General features: G+C 49.3%; 1 protein-coding gene across 7 annotated transcripts in view; it reads left to right on the top strand.

Moving 5' to 3' along the window:
* The window catches only part of LOC135029617 (multidrug and toxin extrusion protein 2-like), a 486,356-nt gene that overhangs the window by 100,735 nt on the left and 363,535 nt on the right, over positions 1–22,086 (top strand). For 5 of the 7 annotated variants that reach the window (XR_010225784.1, XM_063953866.1, XM_063953871.1 and 2 more), the window contains one exon: positions 12,980–13,048. The exons of the other annotated variants lie outside the window; for them this stretch is intronic. Coding sequence is in view for 4 of the 5 variants with exons in the window: in XM_063953866.1 (XP_063809936.1) it covers positions 12,980–13,048 (69 nt within the window). In the remaining variant the exon portion in view is untranslated. The remainder of the gene's footprint in view (positions 1–12,979; positions 13,049–22,086) is intronic. 7 annotated transcript variants of the gene reach the window in all.

The raw sequence follows: 22,086 nt of genomic DNA on the forward strand, positions 1-22,086 counted from the left end.
TACGAGGGACTGAGGGGAGAGAAGCAAACCTACTCACGGCAGCTAGGTAGCGCTTTTTAGGCTACTGGACACCATTAGCTCCAGTGGGATCGAACACGGGTACCTAACCTTGATCGTCCGTTCCCGGAGCCGCGCCGCCGTCCCCCTCGCAGAGCCAGAAGTACAGAAGCAGCAGAAGCATGAAGACATCGAAATCGGCGACTGAAGACTCCTGTCTTCACTTAAGGTAGCGCACAGCACTGCAGCTGTGCGCCATTGCTCCCACAGCACACCGCACACTCCGGTCACTGTAGGGTGCAGGGCGCAGGGGGGGGCGCCCTGGGCAGCAATTAATTACCTTTTTGGCAAAAATAGACATATATACAGTCTGGGACTGTATATATGCCCGAGCCCCCGCAATTTTTTACACATTAAAGCGGGTCAGAAGCCCGCCGCTGAGGGGGCGGGGCCTTCTTCCTCAGCACACCAGCGCCATTTTCTCTTCACAGCTCCGCTGGAAGGACGCTCCCCAGGCTCTCCCCTGCAGTATACAGGTGCAATAAAGGGTAAAAAAGAGAGGGGGGGCACATAAATTTAGGCGCAGAGATATATTTAACAGCAGCTACGGGGTAAACACTAAGGTACAGTGTAATCCCTGGGTTATATAGCGCTGGGGTGTGTGCTGGCATACTCTCTCTCTGTCTCCCCAAAAGCCTTTGTGGGGTCCTGTCCTCAGTCAGAGCATTCCCTGTGTGTGTGCTATGTGTCGGTACGCCTGTTAGACATGTTTGATGAGGAAGGATACGTGGAGGCAGAACAAGTGCAGCTGAGTGTGGTGTCGCCGCCGACGGTGCCGACACCTGATTGGATGGATATGTGGAAGGTGTTAAATGATAATGTAAATTCCTTGCATAACAGATTGGATAAAACTGTAACCTTGGGACAGTCAGGGTCTCAACCCATGCCTGATCCTACAGCGCAGAGGCCCTCAGGGTCTCAAAAGCGCACACTATCCCAGATAGTTGACACAGATGTCGACACGGAATCTGACTCCAGTGTCGATGACGATGAGGCAAAGTTGCAGCCTAAAATGACTAAAAGCCATCCGCTACATGATTGTAGCAATGAAGGATGTATTACACATTTCTGAGGAAAATCCTGTCCCTGACAAGAGGATTTATATGTATGGGGAGAAAAAGCATGAAGTGACTTTTCCCCCTTCACATGAATTAAATGAATTATGTGAAAAAGCGTGGGATTCCCATGACAGGAAGGTGATAATTTCCAAGAGATTACTTATGGCGTATCCTTTCCCGCCAACAGACAGGTTACGCTGGGAATCCTCCCCTAGGGTAGACAAGGCGTTGACACGCTTGTCTAAGAAGGTGGCCCTGCCGTCTCATGATACGTCCGACCTAAAGGATCCTGCGGATAGAAAGCAGGAAGCTATCCTGAAGTCTGTTTATACACATTCTGGCACTCTGCTGAGACCAGCAATTGCTTCGGCCTGGATGTGTAGTGCGGTAGCTGCATGGACGGATACTCTGTCTGAGGAGATAGATACCCTGGACAGGGACACTGTTCTACTGACCCTGGCACATATCAAGGACGCGGTCCTATATATGAGGGATGCCCAGAGGGACATTTGCCTGCTGGGCTCTAGAGTAAACGCAATGTCCATTTCTGCCAGAAGGGTCTTATGGACTCGGCAGAGGACAGGGGATACCGACTCTAAAAAACACATGGAGGTTTTACCTTATAAGGGTGAGGAATTGTTTGGGGACGGTCTCTCGGACCTAGTTTCCACAGCTACGGCTGGGAAGTCAAATTTCTTGCCTTATGTCCCGCCACAGCCCAAGAAAGCACCGTATTACCAAATGCAGTCCTTTCGTTCTCAGAAGAGCAAGAAGGTCAGAGGTGCGTCCTTTCTTGCCAGAGGCAGGGGTAGAGTAAAAAAAGCTGCACCATGCAGCTAGTTCCCAGGAACAAAAGTCTTCCCCGGCTTCCACTAAATCCACCGCATGACGCTGGGGCTCCACAGGCGGAGCCAGGAGCCGTGGGGGCGCGTCTCCGACATTTCAGCCACCAGTGGGTTTGCTCACAGGTGGATCCTTGGGCTATACAAATTGTGTCTCAGGGATACAAGCTGGAATTCGAGGTGACGCCCCCTCACCGTTACCTAAAATCGGCCTTACCAACTTCCCCCATGGAAAGGGAGATAGTGTTGGCGGCAATTCACAAACTTTTTCTCCAGCAGGTGGTGGTAGAGGTTCCCCCCCTTCAACGGGGAAGGGGCTACTATTCCACTATGTTTGTGGTACCGAAACCGGACGGTTCGGTCAGACCCATTTTAAATTTAAAATCCCTGAACATTTATCTGAAGAAATTCAAGTTCAAAATGGAATCGCTCAGAGCGGTCATTGCAAGCCTGGAAGAGGGGGATTTTATGCTTACTTGCATGTCCCCATTTATCCGCCTCATCAGGAGTACCTCAGGTTTGTGGTACGGGACTGTCATTACCAATTCCAGACGTTGCCGTTTGGCCTGTCCATGGCACCAAGAGTTTTTACCAGGGTGATGGCGGAAATGATGGTGCTCCTTCGGAAGCAAGGGGTTACAATTATCCCATACTTGGACGATCTCCTCATAAAGGCGAGGTCCAGGGAGCAGTTGCTGATCAGCGTAGCACACTCTCAGGAAGTATTGCGTCAGCACGGCTGGATTCTGAACATTCCAAAGTCGCAGCTGATTCCTGCGACGCGTCTGCCCTTCCTGGGCATGATTCTGGACACAGACCAGAAGAAGGTGTTTCTCCCGGAGGAGAAGGCTCAGGAGCTAGTGACTCTGGTCAGAGACCTCCTAAAGCCAAAACAGGTGTCGGTGCATCACTGCTCACGAGTCCTGGGAAAGATGGTGGCGTCATACGAAGCCATTCCCTTCGGCAGGTTCCATGCGAGGATCTTTCAGTGGGATCTGTTGGACAAGTGGTCCGGATTGCATCTTCAGATGCATCGGATGATCACCCTGTCCCCCAGGGCCAGGGTGTCTCTTCTGTGGTGGCTACAAGGTGCTCACCTCCTCGAGGGCCGCAGATTCAGCATACAGGACTGGGTCCTGGTGACCACGGATGCATGCCTCCGAGGGTTGGGGGCAGTCACTCAAGGAAGAAACTTCCAAGGGCTGTGGTCAGGTCAGGAGACTTGTCTGCACATAAATATCCTGGAGCTACGGGCCATATACAACGCCCTGAGTCAAGCGGAGCCTCTGCTTCGAGACCAACCAGTGCTGATTCAGTCAGACAACATCACGGCAGTCGCTCATGTAAACCGCCAGGGCGGCACAAGAAGCAGGGTGGCAATGGCGGAAGCCACCAGGATTCTTCGTTGGGCGGAGAATCACGTGCAAGCACTGTCAGCAGTGTTCATTCCGGGAGTGGACAACTGGGAAGCAGACTTCCTCAGCAGACACGACTTCCACCCGGGAGAGTGGGGACTTCATCCAGAAGTCTTCACGCAGATTGTAAATCGATGGGAACTGCCACAGGTGGACATGATGGCGTCCCGCCTCAACAAAAAATTAAAGAGGTATTGCGCCAGTTCAAGAGACCCTCAGGCGATAGCTGTGGACGCACTGGTGACACCGTGGGTATTCCAGTCGGTCTATGTGTTTCCTCCTCTTCCTCTCATACCCAGGGTACTGAGAATCGTAAGAAAAAGAGGAGTGAGAACAATATTCATTGTTCCGGATTGGCCAAGAAGGACTTGGTACCCGGAACTGCAAGAAATGCTCACAGAGGACCCATGGCCTCTGCCTCTCAGACAGGACCTGTTGCAACAGGGGCCCTGTCTGTTCCAAGACTTACCGCGGCTGCGTTTGACAGCATGGCGGTTGAACGCCGGATCCTAGCAGAAAAGGGCATTCCGGATGCAGTTATTCCTACGCTGATAAAGGCTAGGAAGGACGTGACAGCAAAACATTATCACCGTATATGGCGAAAATATGTTGCTTGGTGTGAGGCCAGGAAAGCCCCTACAGAGGAATTCCAGCTGGGTCGATTTCTGCACTACCTACAGTCAGGTGTGACTATGGGCCTAAAATTATGGTCCATAAAGGTCCAGATTTCGGCCCTATCTATTTTCTTTCAAAAAGAACTTGCTTCTCTGCCTGAGGTTCAGACATTTGTTAAGGGAGTGCTGCATATTCAGCCTCCTTTTGTGCCACCAGTGGCACCTTGGGATCTTAACGTGGTCTTGGGTTTCCTGAAATCCTACTGGTTTGAGCCACTTAAGACAGTGGAGCTAAAGTATCTCACGTGGAAAGTGGTCATGCTGTTGGCCTTGGCTTCAGCTAGGCGTGTGTCAGAATTGGCGGCTTTGTCGTGTAAAAGCCCCTATCTGGTTTTCCATATGGATAGGGCAGAATTGCGGACTTGTCCGCAGTTTCTGCCAAAGGTGGTGTCATCTTTTCATTTGAACCAATCCATTGTGGTGCCTGCGGTTACTCGTGACTTGGAGGATTCCAAGTTGCTTGATGTAGTCAGGGCTTTGAAGATCTATGTTGCCAGGACGGCTGGAGTCAGGAAAACTGACTCGCTATTTATCCTGTATGCATCCAACAAGCTGGGTGCTCTTGCTTCAAAGCAAACCATTGCTCGCTGGATCTGTAACACGATTCAGCAGGCTCATTCTGCAGCTGGATTGCCGCATCCAAATTCAGTGAAAGCCCATTCCACAAGGAAGGTGGGCTCTTCTTGGGCGGCTGCCCGAGGGGTCTCGGCATTACAGCTTTGCCGAGCTGCTACTTGGTCGGGTTCAAACACATTTGCAATATTCTACAAGTTTGATACCCTGGCTGAGGAGGACCTGGTGGTTGCCCATTCGGTGCTGCAGAGTCATCCGCACTCTCCCGCCCGTTTGGGAGCTTTAGTATAATCCCCATGGTCCTTACGGAGTCCCCAGCATCCACTAGGACGTTAGAGAAAATAACAATTTACTCACCGGTAATTCTATTTCTCGTAGTCCGTAGTGGATGCTGGGCGCCCGTCCCAAGTGCGGACTTTCTGCAATACGTGTATATAGTTATTGCTTAACAAAGGGTTATGGTTAAGTAGCATCGGTTGAGTGATGCTCAGTTGTTGTTCATACTGTTAACTGGGTAAGTTTATCACAAGTTGTACAGTGTGATTGGTGTGGCTGGTATGAGTCTTACCCTGGATTCCAAAATCCTTTCCTTGTAATGTCAGCTCTTCTGGGCACAGTTTCCTTAACTGAGGTCTGGAGGAGGGGCATAGAGGGAGGAGCCAGTGTACACCAGATAGTACTGAATCTTTCTTTAGAGTGCCTGCGGAGCCCGTCTATTCCCCATGGTCCTTACGGAGTCCCCAGCATCCACTACGGACTACGAGAAATAGAATTACCGGTGAGTAAATTCTTATTTTCAGATTCTTCTTTTGATGAGGATGGCGTGTTTACTGACCCCTCAGACACTGATCCAAATGCTTGGGGAGTCTGTTTCACAGGTGGATGTTCCTGACCTATTAGAGGCTATCAGGCTGATTCTTCAAAATGATGATGACCCAGAACCTGTCGTTGCCTCTAAGAAACCTGATAGATTCAAATGTCAGAAGGTTAACAAATTAATTTTGCCTCATTCTGACCACCTAGTTGATATATGTCAGGAATCCTGGGAAAATCCGGGAAAGAAATTCACACCTCACAAGAAGATGCTAGCTCGCTACCCTCTAGCTGCGGAGTTAAGTAAAAATTGGGAAACGCCGCCACCGGTGGACTGGCAAGTCGCTCGGCTGGTGGTGTCCTCTGCTCTGCCTGTCACTACCGTCACCTCTTTGAAGGAACCGACGGATAAGCATGTGGAGGGTTGCTTAAAGTTTATTTATACCCTTGCGGGAGCTGTGCATCGGACCACTATTGCGGCTACTTGGGCTGCAGAAGCTATTGAAGCATGGGCTCAGGAGGTGGAAGCAGAGCTGCCGTCCAATTTTTCTGATAATGCTAGACAATGTTTTTCGTATATTGTCACAGCCTCTCATTACATTAAGAAGGCGGCTTCTGATGCCGGTGTTCTGGCGGCCAAGGCCTCTACTACGCCCATTCTGGCTCGCCGGATTCTCTGGTTGCAGTACTGGTCTGTGGATCTGGACTCTAAGAAATCCCTGGAGGTGCTCCCTTTTAAGGGAAACATCCTTTTTGGTGAAGATGTCAACAACATTGTTGCTGATTTGGCTTCCGCTAAGACTGCATGTCTGCCTAGTACTGCTCCTTCGGCTCTGAAGGTTAAGAGTACTTCCTTTCTTTCCTTTCGACCTCCAGGTAAAGCAAAGGATCAGGAGAACCCAAAACAGGCTCGCAATTCCAAAACCACTAAGCCCAAACCTAAGCGTGCCTGGGCTGCCCGTCAGCCTGCTTCCAAATCAGACAAGCCTGCTGCATGATGTGGCGGGCCTCCCCCTGGGGGATCCCAGGGTGGGAGGCCGACTTCTACGGTTTACCCAGGTATGTTGAAGACCAATTACGACGCCTGGATAAGGGAAGTCGTCACTCACAGATACGCCATATCCTTCAAGAAACGTCCCCCTCATCAATTTTGCCTGACAAACATCCCTTCGGATCAGGTAAAGGCAAAAACTCTTCATTTGGTGGTACAGTCCCTCCTGGACACAGGAGTGGTAGTGCCAGTGCCTCTGGCTCATAGAGGCAGGGGGTACTATTCACCGCTGTTCCTAGTCCCAAAACCGAATGGTTCCTCTAGGCCCATTCTCAACCTCAAGTCTTTGAACAAATTTGTGAGGATCTCCAAGTTTCGTATGGAAACTCTTCGCTCTATTGTTCTGGCTTTGGAGCCCGGGGACTATATGGTCTCCCTGGAGATACAGGATGCTTACCTCCATATTCCTATTGCCATGTCGCACCAGCAATATCTGCGGTTTGCTATTGGCAACCTCCATTATCAATTCCAGGCCTTACCTTTTGGATTGACCACGGTTCCGTGAGTCTTCACCAAGGTCATGGCGGTGATGACGGCCCTGCTCCACCGTCAGGGTGTCAGGATCCTTCCATATCTGGATGACTTTCTGATCCTGGCAAACTTCCCAGAAGTTCTCCTCCATCATCTGGATCTGACGGTCCAGTTTCTGCAAGCACACGGGTGGCTCATCAACTGGAAGATATCTTCCCTGGTCCCTGGTCAGAGCATGGTGCATCCAGCGGTTGTTCTTGTCACAGGAGAAGGTCCTGAACCTTCAGGACAGGATTCGATGCTTCCTCTCTCACCCGCGAGTGTCAATACACTCGGCGATGCAAGTACTATGCCTCATGGTGTCAGCTTTTGACATGGTGGAGTATGCTCAATTTAATTCTCGCCCTCTGCAGAAGATGATTCTTACCAAGTGGGTCGGCCTGCCTCACCAGATCAGGTCTCAAATGATCTCCTTGTCTCCGGAGGTTCGTCTGTCACTGAGCTGGTGGCTACAGGTCCAACGAATGAGCAGGGGTCGTCCCTTCTGGATCTCCAACTGGGTACTCCTGACAACGGATGCCAGTCTAAGGAGTTGGGGCGTGGTGTTGGATCAACTCTCTCTTCAGGGTGGTTGGACCAGGGAGGAGTCTCTACCGATAAACATTCTGGAATTGCGGGCGGTGTTCAATGCTCTGAACCTGGCCCAGCATCTGATACAGAACAGACCTGTCCAAGTACAGTCGGACAACGCCACCACGGTGGCGTACATAAATCATCTAGGCGGCACTCGAAGCCGCATGGCAATGATGGAAGTGTCAAGGATTCTTCAGTAGGTGGAACGCCATCTGCCAGCCATATCGGCAGTGTTCATTCCGGGGGTCCTCAACTGGGAAGCGGACTTCCTCAGTCATCAGGACGTTCACGCCGGAGAGTGGAGCCTCCATCCAGAAGTATTTCAGCTACTAGTGGACAAGTGGGGTATACCAGATGTAGACCTGATGGCGTCTCAACACAAATACAGGTTCCGGTCTTCGGAGCAAGGGCAAGGGATCCTCAAGCAGCACTCGTGGACACACTGGCAATTCCGTGGAACTTTCAGATGCTGTATGTGTTCCCTCCGGTGTCACTCCTGCCCAGAGTAATAAGGAAGTTCAAGCAAGAAGGAGGAATCCTACTTCTGATCGCTCCAGCATGGCCCAGACAGCATTGGTTCTCAGAGCTACAGGGTCTCTCGTTAGAGCGTCCTCTTCTGCTTCCGCAACGGTCAGACCTCCTCGTTCAGGGCCCTTGTGTATACCAGGATTTGGCCCGGCTGGCTTTGACGGCGTGGCTCTTGAAGCTTCGGTTCTGAGGGCCAAAGGATTTCTGAGGCGGTCATTTGAACTATGTTGAAGGCCCGTAAACCGGCTTCTGCTCGGATTTATCATAGGGTCTGGAATTCATACTTTGCTTGGTGCGCATCTAACAGTCATGACGCTTACAGGTTTAGTACGGCCAACCTTTTGGCTTTCCTGCAACAGGGCCTGGACTTAGGCCTTCATCTAGCCTCCCTCAAGGTTCATATTTCTGCCTTGTCGGTATGGTTTCAGAGAAAAATTGCGAGACTTTCTGATGTTCATACGTTCAATCAGGGTGTTTTACGGATTCAACCTCCCTATGTCCCGCCTCTGGCTCCTTGGGATTTGTCTGTGGTTCTGGTGGCCTTGCAAGAGTCTCCGTTTGAACCTCTTGAATCCGTGGCCCTTAAGTGGCTCACTCTTAAGGTCTTGTTTCTGCTGGCTATTGCCTTATCCTGTCGGTCACAGGGTGCCTTATCCTGGGTCACCTTTTCTGATTTTTCACTGTGACCGGGCAGTTCTTCTGACACACCCTGGCTATCTACCTAAGGTGGTGTCTTCTTTCCACCTTAACCAACAGATTGTGGTTCCAGCCTTTATCTCTGCTGAATTGTCTTCCAATGAGCGGTCTTTGGATGTGGTACGGGCTCTCCGTATCTATGTGAAGTGGACAGCCTCCGTTAGGACGTCTGATTCTCTTTTCGTACTTTTTGGTTTTCACAAACATGGCTGGCCTGCAAATAAGCAGACCCTGGCCCGCTGGATTAGAATGGGGATTGCACAACCTTATGTACAGGCTGGTCTTCCAGCCCCTGCTACCATCAAAGCCCAATCTACTCGGTCGGTTGGACCTTCTTGAGCGGCCCGCCATGATGCGACCCTAGAAGAATTGTGCAAGGTGGCTACGTGGTCCTCAGTGAACATGTTCATAAGGTTCTATGCCTTCGATACTTCCGCCTCCCAGGATGCCTCCTTTGGACGCCGGGTTCTTGTGCCCGCCACAGTGCGTCCCCTCCCATGAGGAACTGCTTTAGGACATCCCCGATTTTATCTCTGTGGAGCCCAGTGTACCCCGCTGCTGAAAAGGAGATTTATGGTAAGAACTTACCTTTGTTAAATCTCTTTCTGCGAGGTACACTGGGTTCCACAGGGTGCCCACCCTGACGCACTTAGCTTCTTTGGGTTTGTATGGCATTAGCCGCTGATACCTTCTCCTGTCGTGAGAATGTGGTGTATGTGACTACTAACGGCTGTCGTCTCTTTTACCTGCTACTGCATTGGACTGGTTAACAAATCTGAGCTCCTGTGCACGGAGGCGGGGTTATAGAGGAGGCGGCGCTGGGCATCTTGGTGACAGTCAAAGCTTTTAGCCTGTTGATGCCTCGGATCAAGATCCTACTCTACACCCCGATGTTATCCCTGTGGAACCCAGTGTACCTCGCAGAAAGAGATTTAACAAAGGTAAGTTCTTACCATAAATCTCCTTATCCTACCCATTATAATGCAAGATACTTATTATGAATGCTTGGTTAAGCTAGTTACACACTGTGCAATAATCGATTGGCCAAGTGGTTTTCAAACTGTGTGCCTAGGAAACCCTGGGTGCCTTGGGACACTTACACTGGTGCCCTGGGTTGGTGGTCCAGGACCAATTCAAATTATTTATGGTCAATGTAATAGGCAAAACCAATGCTAGTGGCTGCCAGTGATAAAATATAAGCAAATAGTATCCCTCATCCCAAAGTTGAACCTACGGATGACATATAAACACAGTTTACTAAAGGTGCGTACACACGGTGCGATTTGTGCTTACGATTTTGACTATATAGTCAAAATCATAAGAAAAGTCAGCATAAATTGCACCATGTCTATGCGCTTGCGATGCTGCTGCGCAGTCCCGCGGGATCGGCATCGCAAGGAAATATAGTGTGTGCAGACAGGGTCAACACTGACTAGATCGGAGGTTCATGCCTCAGGACAATTTCTAGTCAATATCGGCCATTAGCCAGAATCGCACTGTGTGTGCACACCTTTAATTTAATATTTCTTTCTAAATTTCTCAATATGAAGCTTTTGACCTAGGGGTACAGTGCAGGTGTTTTTGGGAGCTGTGATTCAAAAACGTTTGGGAACCACTGGTTCGGCCAATTCTCGGCTGCAGGGCTGGATTACTTATTGCACAGCGTGTACGCAGCATCTGGGGATGACTGTCATTTGAAAACCAGTCAGATTGGCTCCCAACATGGACAGTGCTGCACAACGTTTGCCAGCCCCCAGAATTGACAAACTGCATATATTTATTTATTAACAGTTTCTTATATAGTGCAGCATATTCCATTGCGCTTTACAATTAGAATAACAGTAATAGAACAAAACTGGGTTATAACAGACAGACATAGAGGTAGGAACACCCTGCTCGCAAGGTTACAATCTATGGAAAACATCACCTCAACGATCTTTAGGAAAATGTACCGGTCATATACAGTAGAAAGGATAATTGTGTAGTGTGTATACAGGGAATTGGATGTTCTCTTTATCATTTCAGATGTGAGAAAAGTTGTGGATTGTACTCTTACCTTTCTAGTCACTGTGTACCTAACTTTAGACTCTAGCACAGAGAATCTAAAGGGTGGTACACACGGAGAAATGCTTGTTTAAAATCTAAGCAATCTGACTAGATTGCTTAGATTTTGAGCACGGATCTGCCGTGTGTGTGCCCCCCAGCGATAGCGATGTGCGCTATCGCCGGTGCTAGATTGAGCCTGCATGCAGGCTCAATCTAGCGGGTCGCTCACTTCACCGTTGTGTGAAATGAGCGCCCCCCCCCCCCCCCCCCTCGCTCAGCACATATACTCAGAAAGGACAAATCTACTGTGTAGACATGTTTAAGTAGCTTATTACAGTCCTCCAGACATAGACCTCTCTGGGTGGGATCTTTGTGTCTTTTTGTCATTGTTCCTATTGTGCTTCTATTTTTAAAAAGTGGTATTAGTATATCTGTGTATATCTACACAGGTATACACATAAGCATAGATGTGTGTTTTGCAGCATTTGCTTTTTTACAGTCAATTCTTTGGAACAATAAAAGATAAGCCCAGCTTGCAAGTCTTTATTTAATACAAAAGCCTGTTTTTGGTTTAAACCATTGTAGTTACAAATTCTAGTACACTAAAGGGGGGTACTCACTGAGTGATCGCTGCTTAAAATCTAAGCAGTCTGACTAGATTGCTTAGATTTTAACCAGCGATCACTCCGTGTTTACCCCTCACAGCGATAGCGATGCGCAGCCCCGCGCATCACTATCGCTGGTGCTAGATTGGCCTGCATGCAGGCCAATCTAGCAGGTCGCTCACTTCACCCGCTGGGTGAAATGAGCGCCCCTGTCTCCCCCCCCCCACTGCACGCTCAGCACACATCGCGCTGTGCTGAGCGGGGGGAGAGATGTGTGCTGAGCGGTTCACTTATAATTTGCATACTATAAAGGTATACAGTGCAGCTGATTGGTTGCCATGGGCACTTCTCCACTGGCTCACTTCTCTACTTCTACCACTGCTTAGTACATGTCTCCCTAAGTTCAAACAGATATGTAGTGAGGTAAATGAGTGTGAAGCACTTAACCACAGTGGCAGATTCAGAGGAAAGGAGAACAGTCAAGGCGATTACTCCCCCCTGTAATACTTCTCTTTTGCCCACTACTGCTGGCCACTATACAGCAGCGCAGTGGTACATTTGGCAGGGAGAGACTGCTACTGCTCAGTGGCAGCAGCCTTCCTCCTCAGCCCAGCACAGCACAGTACAGAGTAACCACAGCCACAGCCTGATGTGTCGCTGTGGTTACTCTGAGTGCCACGATAAAGTCCAGTGAGGAGGAAAACAGGCCTTGTATAAGGGGGATGCAGTTAATATACCCGCTGTCAGGATCCCAGCGTTCAGGATACCAACGCCAGAATCCAGACAGCCGGTGAAATGCCGGCGGTCGCGATACAGACCGCAGCCCTGTATTCCCACTCAGGTGGTGGTTCCACGACTCCACCCGAGTGGTAATATAACCTGTGGCAAGCAGGGACCAGAAGCATGGCGAGCACAGCGAACCTGCAAGGGGACTCGCTGCCGCGCAGATGGGATTCCGGATGACGTATTGCCGCCGTCAGCAAAGTGATAGCCGGCATCCCGTCTGTCTGTCTCCCATATATATTCCGTATAAGGGGCAGGGACCCCACCGCACATGACTGATAAGGGGACTAATTCAAGTTGGATCGCAGTGTGCGATCCAACCGCAAAAAATGAGAAAAAGATGCAGGCGCATGCGCAGTGCCTGTCCTGCGCATGCGTCCGCATTTTCTGCAGGGTGGCCGCAGAAAATGCGATCGCCTCTGCCTGTCAGTCAGCCCCTCAGCATGCTAACAAAAGGATTGCAAATTCTGCTAACTAGCAGAATATGCAATCCTTACTGAATTAGGCCCAAGGTACTGTTGTTTGGATTTCCTATATGTGGGAGAGATCTTGACAATTAACAGTGGTGTAAGTATTTGGGCTCTCACTAATTATGTTGATGTGACTATTGGAAGACTGTATTAACTCACATGAAACATCTACCAACTAATAGTATTGTTCATAATTAAAATTGATGAATTAAGTACTGGGTTCCAGTTACATTAATGGATCTGTATTTTATCATGTATCAACAGGTTATCAATGTAACGGGTATATCTGTTGGCTCAGGTTTAGCCTCTGCTTGTGATACACTCATGTCTCAGGTATGTTGTAAAACACAAATTATGGTTTAGAATGTGTAATGAATAACATATAGGCTATTGTAAATGAAGATAAATAAAAAAATTCTTAGAATATTTCTTAGTCCTGTAATGTACACAAGATAAATTATAATCTCACCAGACAGTTGATGTATCAGGACATAAAATAGTTACACAGAAATACGTACTGCTTAAAAACAGTTATGGAAAATGGCCTATATTTCTCTAACGTCCTAGTGGATGCTGGGGACTCCGTCAGGACCATGGGGATTAGCGGCTCCGCAGGAGACAGGGCACAAAAATAAAGCTTTAGGATCAGGTGGTGTGCACTGGCTCCTCCCCCTATGACCCTCCTCCAAGCCCCAGTTAGGTTTTTTGTGCCCGTCCGAGCAGGGTGCAATCTAGGTGGCTCTCCTAAAGAGCTGCTTAGAAAAAGTTTTTAGGTTTTTTATTTTCAGTGAGTCCTGCTGGCAACAGGCTCACTGCATCGAGGGACTTAGGGGAGAGAAGTCAACTCACCTGCGTGCAGGATGGATTGGCTTCTTAGGCTACTGGACACCATTAGCTCCAGAGGGATCGAACACAGGCCCAGCCATGGAGTCCGGTCCCGGAGCCGCGCCGCCGACCCCCCTTGCAGATGCCGAAGATGGAAGAGGTCCAGAAGCAGGCGGCAGAAGACTTTTGTTGTCAGCACACTTGTTGTCAGCACACTTCACACAGCGGTCACGGAGGGTGCAGGGCGCTGGGGGGGCGCCCTGGGCAGCAATGTATAATACCTTTTTATGGCTAAAAAATACATCACATATAGCCCTTGAGGCTATATGGATGTATTTAACCCCTGCCAGATCTCACAAACTCCGGAGAAGAGCCCGCCGAAATAGGGGGCGGGGCTTATTCTCCTCAGCACACAGCGCCATTTTCCTGCTCAGCTCCGCTGTGAGGAAGGCTCCCAGGACTCTCCCCTGCACTGCACTACAGAAACAGGGTAAAACAGAGAGGGGGGGCACTTTTTTTGGCGATATTACTATATTTAAGCTGCTATAAGGATACAACACTTATATAGGGTTGTTCCCATATATATTATAGCGCTTGGGTGTGTGCTGGCAAACTCTCCCTCTGTCTCCCCAAAGGGCTAGTGGGGTCCTGTCTTCAATAGAGCATTCCCTGTGTGTCTGTTGTGTGTCGGTACGTGTGTGTCGACATGTATGAGGACGATGTTGGTGTGGAGGCAGAGCAATTGCCGGTAATGGTGATGTCACCCCCGAGGGAGTCGACACCGGAATGGATGGCTTTGTTTATGGAATTACGTGATAATGTCAGCACATTACAAAAATCAGTTGACGACATGAGACGGCCGGAAAACCAGTTAGTACCTGCCCAGGCGTCTCAGACACCGTCAGGGGCTGTAAAACGCCCTTTACCTCAGTCGGTCGACACAGACCCAGACACGGACACTGAATCTAGTGTCGACGGTGAAGAAACAAACGTATTTTCCAGTAGGGCCACACGTTATATGATCACGGCAATGAAGGAGGCTTTGCATATCTCTGATACTACAAGTACCACAAAAAGGGGTATTATGTGGGGGGTGAAAAAACTACCTGTAGTTTTTCCTGAATCAGAGGAATTGAATGATGTATGTGATGAAGCGTGGGTTAACCCAGATAGAAAAGTGCTAATTTCAAAAAAGTTATTGGCATTATACCCTTTCCCGCCAGAGGTTAGGGCGCGCTGGGAAACACCCCCTAAGGTGGATAAGGCGCTCACACGCTTATCAAAACAAGTGGCGTTACCGTCTCCTGATACGGCCGCCCTCAAGGATCCAGCTGATAGGAGGCTGGAAACTACCCTAAAAAGTATATACACACATACTGGTGTTATACTGCGACCAGCCATCGCCTCAGCCTGGATGTGCAGTGCTGGGGTGGTCTGGTCGGATTCCCTGACTGAAAATATTGATACCCTGGATAGGGACAGTATTTTACAGACTTTAGAGCAATTAAAGGATGCTTTTCTTTATATGCGAGATGCTCAGAGGGATATTTGCACTCTGGCATCGAGAGTAAGTGCGATATCCATATCTGCCAGAAGAAGTTTATGGACACGACAGTGGTCAGGTGATGCGGAATCCAAGCGGCATATGGAAGTATTGCCGTATAAAGGGGAGGAATTATTTGGCGTCGGTCTATCGGATTTGGTGGCCACGGCAACTGCCGGGAAATCCACCTTTTTACCTCAGACCCCCTCCCAACAGAAAAAGACACCGTCTTTTCAGCCGCAGTCCTTTCGGTCCTATAAGAAGCGGGCAAAAGGACAGTCATATCTGCCCCGAGGCAGAGGAAAGGGTAAGAGAGGGCAGCAAGCAGCTCCTTCCCAGGAACAGAAGCCCTCCGCGGGTTCTGCAAAGCCCTCAGCATGACGCTGGGGCTTTACAAGCGGACTCAGGAACGGTGGGGGGTCGACTCAAGAATTTCAGCGCGCAGTGGGCTTGCTCACAGGTGGACCCCTGGATCCTGCAGGTAGTATCTCAGGGTTACAGGTTGGAATTCGAGAAGTCTCCCCCTCGCCGGTTCCTAAAGTCTGCTTTGCCAACGTCTCCCTCAGACAGGGCGACGGTATTGGAAGCCATTTACAAGCTGTTTTCTCAGCAGGTGATAGTCAAGGTACCCCTCCTACAACAGGAAAAGGGGTATTACTCCACGCTATTTGTGGTACCGAAGCCGGACGGCTCGGTAAGACCTATTCTAAATCTGAAATCTTTGAACCTGTACATACAAAAATTCAAGTTCAAGATGGAATCACTCAGAGCAGTGATAGCGAATCTGGAAGAAGGGGACTTTATGGTGTCCCTGGACATAAAAGATGCTAACATGCATGTCCCAAATTGCCCTTCACATCAAGGGTACCTCAGGTTCATGGTGCAAAACTGTCATTATCAGTTTCAGACGCTGCCGTTTGGATTGTCCACGGCACCTCGGGTCTTTACCAAGGTAATGGCCGAAATGATGATTCTTCTGCGAAGAAGAGGCGTATTAATTATCCCTTACTTGGACGATCTCCTGATAAGGGCAAGGTCCAGAGAACAGCTGGAGGACGGAGTAGCACTAACCCAAGTAGTGCTGCAACAACACGGGTGGATTCTGAATTTTCCAAAATCTCAGTTGACCCCGACAACACGTCTGCTGTTCCTGGGAATGATTCTGGACACGGTTCAGAAAAAGGTGTTTCTTCCGGAGGAGAAAGCCAAGGAGTTATCCGAACTTGTCAGGAACCTCCTAAAACCAGGAAAAGTGTCTGTGCATCAATGCACAAGAGTCCTGGGAAAGATGGTGGCTTCTTACGAAGCAATCCCATTCGGCAGATTCCACGCACGAACTTTTCAGTGGGATCTGCTGGACAAATGGTCCGGATCGCATCTGCAGATGCATCAGCGGATAACCTTATCGCCACGGACAAGGGTGTCTCTTCTGTGGTGGTTGCAGAGTGCTCATCTGTTAGAAGGCCGCAGATTCGGCATACAGGACTGGGTCCTGGTGACCACGGATGCCAGTCTGAGAGGCTGGGGAGCGGTCACACAGGGAAGAAACTTCCAGGGAGTATGGTCAAGCCTGGAGATGTCTCTTCACATAAATATACTGGAGCTAAGAGCGATTTACAATGCTCTAAGCCTGGCAAAACCCCTGCTTCAGGGTCAGCCGGTGTTGATCCAGTCGGACAACATCACGGCAGTCGCCCACGTAAACAGACAGGGCGGCACAAGAAGCAGGAGAGCAATGGCAGAAGCTGCAAGGATTCTTCGCTGGGCGGAAGATCATGTGATAGCACTGTCAGCAGTGTTCATTCCGGGAGTGGACAACTGGGAAGCAGACTTCCTCAGCAGACACGATCTACACCCGGGAGAGTCGGGACTTCATCCAGAAGTCTTCCACATGATTGTGAACCGTTGGGAAAAACCAAAGGTGGATATGATGGCGTCTCGCCTCAACAAAAAACTGGACAGGTATTGCGCCAGGTCAAGAGACCCTCAGGCAATAGCTGTGGACGCTCTGGTAACACCGTGGGTGTTCCAGTCAGTGTATGTGTTTCCTCCTCTGCCTCTCATACCCAAAGTACTGAGAATTATACGGCAAAGGGGAGTAAGAACGATACTCGTGGCTCCGGATTGGCCAAGAAGAACTTGGTACCCGGAACTTCAGGAGATGCTCACGGAAAATCCGTGGCCTCTACCTCTAAGACGGGACCTGATTCAGCAGGGACCGTGTCTATTCCAAGACTTACCGCGGCTGCGTTTGACGGCGTGGCGGTTGAACGCCGAATTCTAAGGGAAAAAGGCATTCCAGAAGAGGTCATTCCTACACTGGTTAAAGCCAGGAAGGAGGTGACTGCACAACATTATCACCGCATTTGGAGAAAATATGTTGCGTGGTGTGAGGCCAGGAAGGCCCCCACGGAGGAATTTCAATTGGGTCGATTCCTACATTTCCTACAAACAGGATTGTCTATGGGCCTCAAGTTGGGGTCCATTAAGGTTCAAATTTCGGCCCTGTCGATTTTCTTCCAGAAAGAATTGGCTTCAGTTCCTGAAGTCCAGACTTTTGTAAAAGGAGTACTACATATACAGCCCCCGGTTGTGCCCCCAGTGGCTCCGTGGGACCTTAATGTAGTTTTGGATTTTCTCAAATCCCATTGGTTTGAGCCACTCAAATCGACGGATTTGAAATATCTTACATGGAAAGTAACCATGCTACTGGCCCTGGCTTCAGCCAGGAGAGTGTCAGAATTGGCGGCTTTATCGTATAAAAGCCCATATCTGATTTTCCATTCGGACAGGGCAGAACTGCGGACGCGTCCTCATTTTCTGCCTAAGGTGGTGTCAGCGTTTCACCTGAACCAGCCTATTGTGGTGCCTGCGGCTACTAGCGATTTGGAGGATTCCAAGTTGCTGGACGTTGTCAGGGCATTGAAAATATATATTTCAAGGACGGCTGGAGTCAGAAAATCTGACTCGCTGTTTATACTGTATGCACCCAACAAGCTGGGTGCTCCTGCTTCTAAGCAGACGATTGCTCGTTGGATTTGTAGCACAATTCAACTTGCACATTCTGTGGCAGGCCTGCCACAGCCTAAATCTGTCAAGGCCCATTCCATAAGGAAGGTGGGCTCATCCTGGGCGGCTGCCCGAGGGGTCTCGGCATTACAACTCTGCCGAGCAGCTACGTGGTCGGGGGAGAACACGTTTGTAAAATTCTACAAATTTGATACCCTGGCTAAAGAGGACCTGGAGTTCTCTCATTCGGTGCTGCAGAGTCATCCGCACTCTCCCGCCCGTTTGGGAGCTTTGGTATAATCCCCATGGTCCTGACGGAGTCCCCAGCATCCACTAGGACGTTAGAGAAAATAAGATTTTACTTACCGGTAAATCTATTTCTTGTAGTCCGTAGTGGATGCTGGGCGCCCATCCCAAGTGCGGATTGTCTGCAATACTTGTACATAGTTATTGTTACAAAAAAATCGGGTTGTTTCTTGTTGTGAGCCGTCTGTTCAGAGGCTCCTACGTTGTCATACTGTTAACTGGGTTCAGATCACAAGTTGTACGGTGTGATTGGTGTGGCTGGTATGAGTCTTACCCGGGATTCAAAATCCTTCCTTATTGTGTACGCTCGTCCGGGCACAGTATCCTAACTGAGGCTTGGAGGAGGGTCATAGGGGGAGGAGCCAGTGCACACCACCTGATCCTAAAGCTTTATTTTTGTGCCCTGTCTCCTGCGGAGCCGCTAATCCCCATGGTCCTGACAGAGTCCCCAGCATCCACTACGGACTACGAGAAATAGATTTATCGGTAAGTAAAATCTTATTTTCTAAATGCTACAGTGGAAGTTTCTATATTTGTCCTGTGTTAGGTTCTGTATGGTGTAGGACAAGTTATTTTATTAGCACAAGTTTTTCATATTGTTATTCATAAATTTCATGCAACAACTCAAACTCAGCAGGGGTCATTTGCCTTAATCCTTTGTGAAGTACTTAAATTCCATTGTTATGTTGTCTTCCCACTTGCTGCTCATTATTGTATCTGAACACAAAAGACACGCAAGACAAAATCATAAACATAAGTGTTCGTTACACCCTGGCTTGTTTTACTGTACTAAGCACCTACTATCGTTTTGAGCAGAAACAATAATGGTCTCTCAGAGCAATTTATATATGGAATAGTCCTGCTTAATATAGGAAAGTGGGCCTGATGCCGAAGTGATCATAGTTGTAGCTCCGACTGTATCTTTTGCCGCTACTGCATCTTTATGCTGATGCTGTGGTTGATAGTCTTCCTACTGAGGTGCTCAACGGCTGCGGCTTGCAACACCAACCTGTCGAAGTCAAAATTATTACACACACACCACATGCAAACACCAAACAGAGTGGCCTCTGTGCGTGTGCGTAGTCGCCGTGCGTGCACATACACGCACGCTACGTACACTGGCTCATGAGCCTTGCGGATTGGTGCGTGGTATGAGTATATATGGTAGCATACGCATTCGCACAGAAAAGCCACAAAGACAATATTCAATTTCTCATACGTCCTAGAGGATGCTGGGGTCCACTTCATGACCATGGGGTATAGACGGTTCCGCAGGAGCCATGGGCACTTTAAGACTTTTCAAGGGTGTGAACTGGCTCCTCCCTCTATGCCCCTCCTCCAGACCTCAGTTTTAGAAATGTGCCCAGGCAGACTGGATGCACTCTAGGGGATCTCTACTGAGCTTCTCTGATAAGACTTATGTTAGGTTTTTTATTTTCAGGGAGAACTGCTGGCAACAGTCTCCCTGCTTCGTGGGACTGAGGGGGCAGAAGTAGGAACCAACTTCCTGAAGAGTTTCATGGCTCTGCTTCTGGCTGACAGGACACCATTAGCTCCTGAAAGGTACTGAATGCTAGCCGTGTCTAGATGCTCACTCCCACGGCACGCCGTCACCCCCCTCACAGAGTCAGAAGTCAGAAGACAGGTGAGTAGAAGAAGACAGATCTTCTATCAAGAAAAGTGAGGGCTGAGGTACAGCGCGGCTGGCGGGAGCGTAACGCGCCATTGCTGCCCACACACACAGGCACTGCAGGGTGCAGGGCGCGGAGGGGGTGGGGGGGCGTCCTGGGCAGCAGAAAACACCTCTATAAACTGGTAAAAAGGGGGCATAAGATGCCCAGGCACAGCCCTACCCCGCCAGTATAAATATTATGAAAAGTTTCTGAGGTAAAAAGGGCGGAGCTTCTTTCTCAGGCAGCCAGCACACTGCTCAGTGCCATTTTCTCTCTCCTCAGGCTGCAGAGACATCGCTGGTCCTCCTTCACTTCTGACTACAAGTATCAGGGTGCATAACAGGGGGTCCTCAAGCGAATTTGGTGCTTTATAAGTGTGTTTTACTGTGTAAAAAGCGCTGCATGTCAGTGGGCATTCTGTGTTCACAGGCATTAGATACTGGCGCTGGGGTTGTGAACTGGCTGCTCCTAAACTGTGTCCCTCGACAGATTTTACTGTGGGTCTGTCCCCTATAAGTCCCAGTGTGTCTGTGTGTGTGTTGTACACGTGTGTAAGACATGTCAGAGGCAGGGAGTTCCTCCTCCTCGGAAATATTTTAGGGACACAGAAGTGTAATGTGGTGGCGCTGCCGGCATACCAAGAGCCTGCATGGGTAAAAGAAATACGTGATAGTATGCATCATATCAATAGGAGATTAGATAAGTCTGAATCTCATGCTGAGTGCTGGAGAAAATCTGTGGAGGATGTGATTTTTCAGGGCTCTGTTCTTCCATCCGCAGGCGACCCCTCTGGGTCACATAAGAGACCATTTGCGAATATTGTGAATACTGATACCGATACGGACACTGATTCTTGTGTCGACGATAGTGACTCCAGAGAAATAGATCATAAATTAGCAAAAAATATACAATATATGATTGTGGCTATAAGGGAAGTTCTGGAAGTCACGGAAGCCACTCCTGTACCTCAGGAGAAGGCTTATTTCTATAAAGAAAATAAATCTAAGGTCACTTTCCCTCCTTCCCACGAGCTTAATACACTCTTTGAAGGGAAAGAGAATTCAGATAGCTTATCCTATCCCGGTGGAGGACGGGAAAAATGTGTGTCACCCCCTGTGTTAGACAGTGCACTGTCCAGGTTGACAAAGAAGGTAATTCTCCCTGCACCTGGCACGGCTTCACTAAAAGAGCCGGCAGAACGAAAGATGGAAACTACATTGAAATCCATTTATGTTGCCAATGGTACGCTGCTCAGGCCCACAATTGCTTGCGCGCGGGTGAGTCGCGCTATTGAAAAATGGACAGAAAGCGTGTCATCAGAAATTGACACGATTGATAAAGATTAGATACTCCTTAAGTTAGGGAATATCAAAGACTCTGCCGCATACATGCTAGAAGCGATGAAAGATATTGGACTCTTGAGTTCACAAGCCGCTACCATGGCAGTATCGGCTCGGCGGGCTTTATGGATTCGCCAGTGGAACGCGGATGCAGATTCCAAAAGCAATATGGAGGCTCTCCTATATAAAGGTGAGGCCTTATTTGGCGATGGACTGGATGCGTTTGTATCGGCGGCTACCGCAGGTAAGTCGACATTTTTGCCCTCTGCGCCTGCACCTGCAAAAAACACATATCACCCGCACATGCAATCCTTTCGGCCCAATAAATACAAAAAAGCGAGAGGTTCCCCCTTCTTTGCGGGTAGGGGAAGGGGAAAGGGAAAGAAGTCCACAGCAGCTTCAGGTTCCCAGGAGCAGAAGTCTACCCCTACTTCTGCCAAATCTTCAGCATGACACTGGGGCTCCTTTGCGGGAGGCCGCTCGGGTGGGGGCACGTCTCAAACTGTTCAGCCAAGGTTGGATTCTGTCTGGCTTGGATCCCTGGGTGTTGCAAACAGTGTCCCAGGGATACAAGCTGGAGTTTCAAGACGTTCCCCCATGCCGATTTTTCAAATCGACCTTGCCAGCTTCTCTTCCAGAAAGGGAAGCAGTAACAGCGGCAATCTAAAAATTATG

This window comes from Pseudophryne corroboree, chromosome 2, assembly GCF_028390025.1.
Source record: "Pseudophryne corroboree isolate aPseCor3 chromosome 2, aPseCor3.hap2, whole genome shotgun sequence".
Taxonomy (NCBI): Eukaryota; Metazoa; Chordata; class Amphibia; order Anura; family Myobatrachidae; genus Pseudophryne; species Pseudophryne corroboree.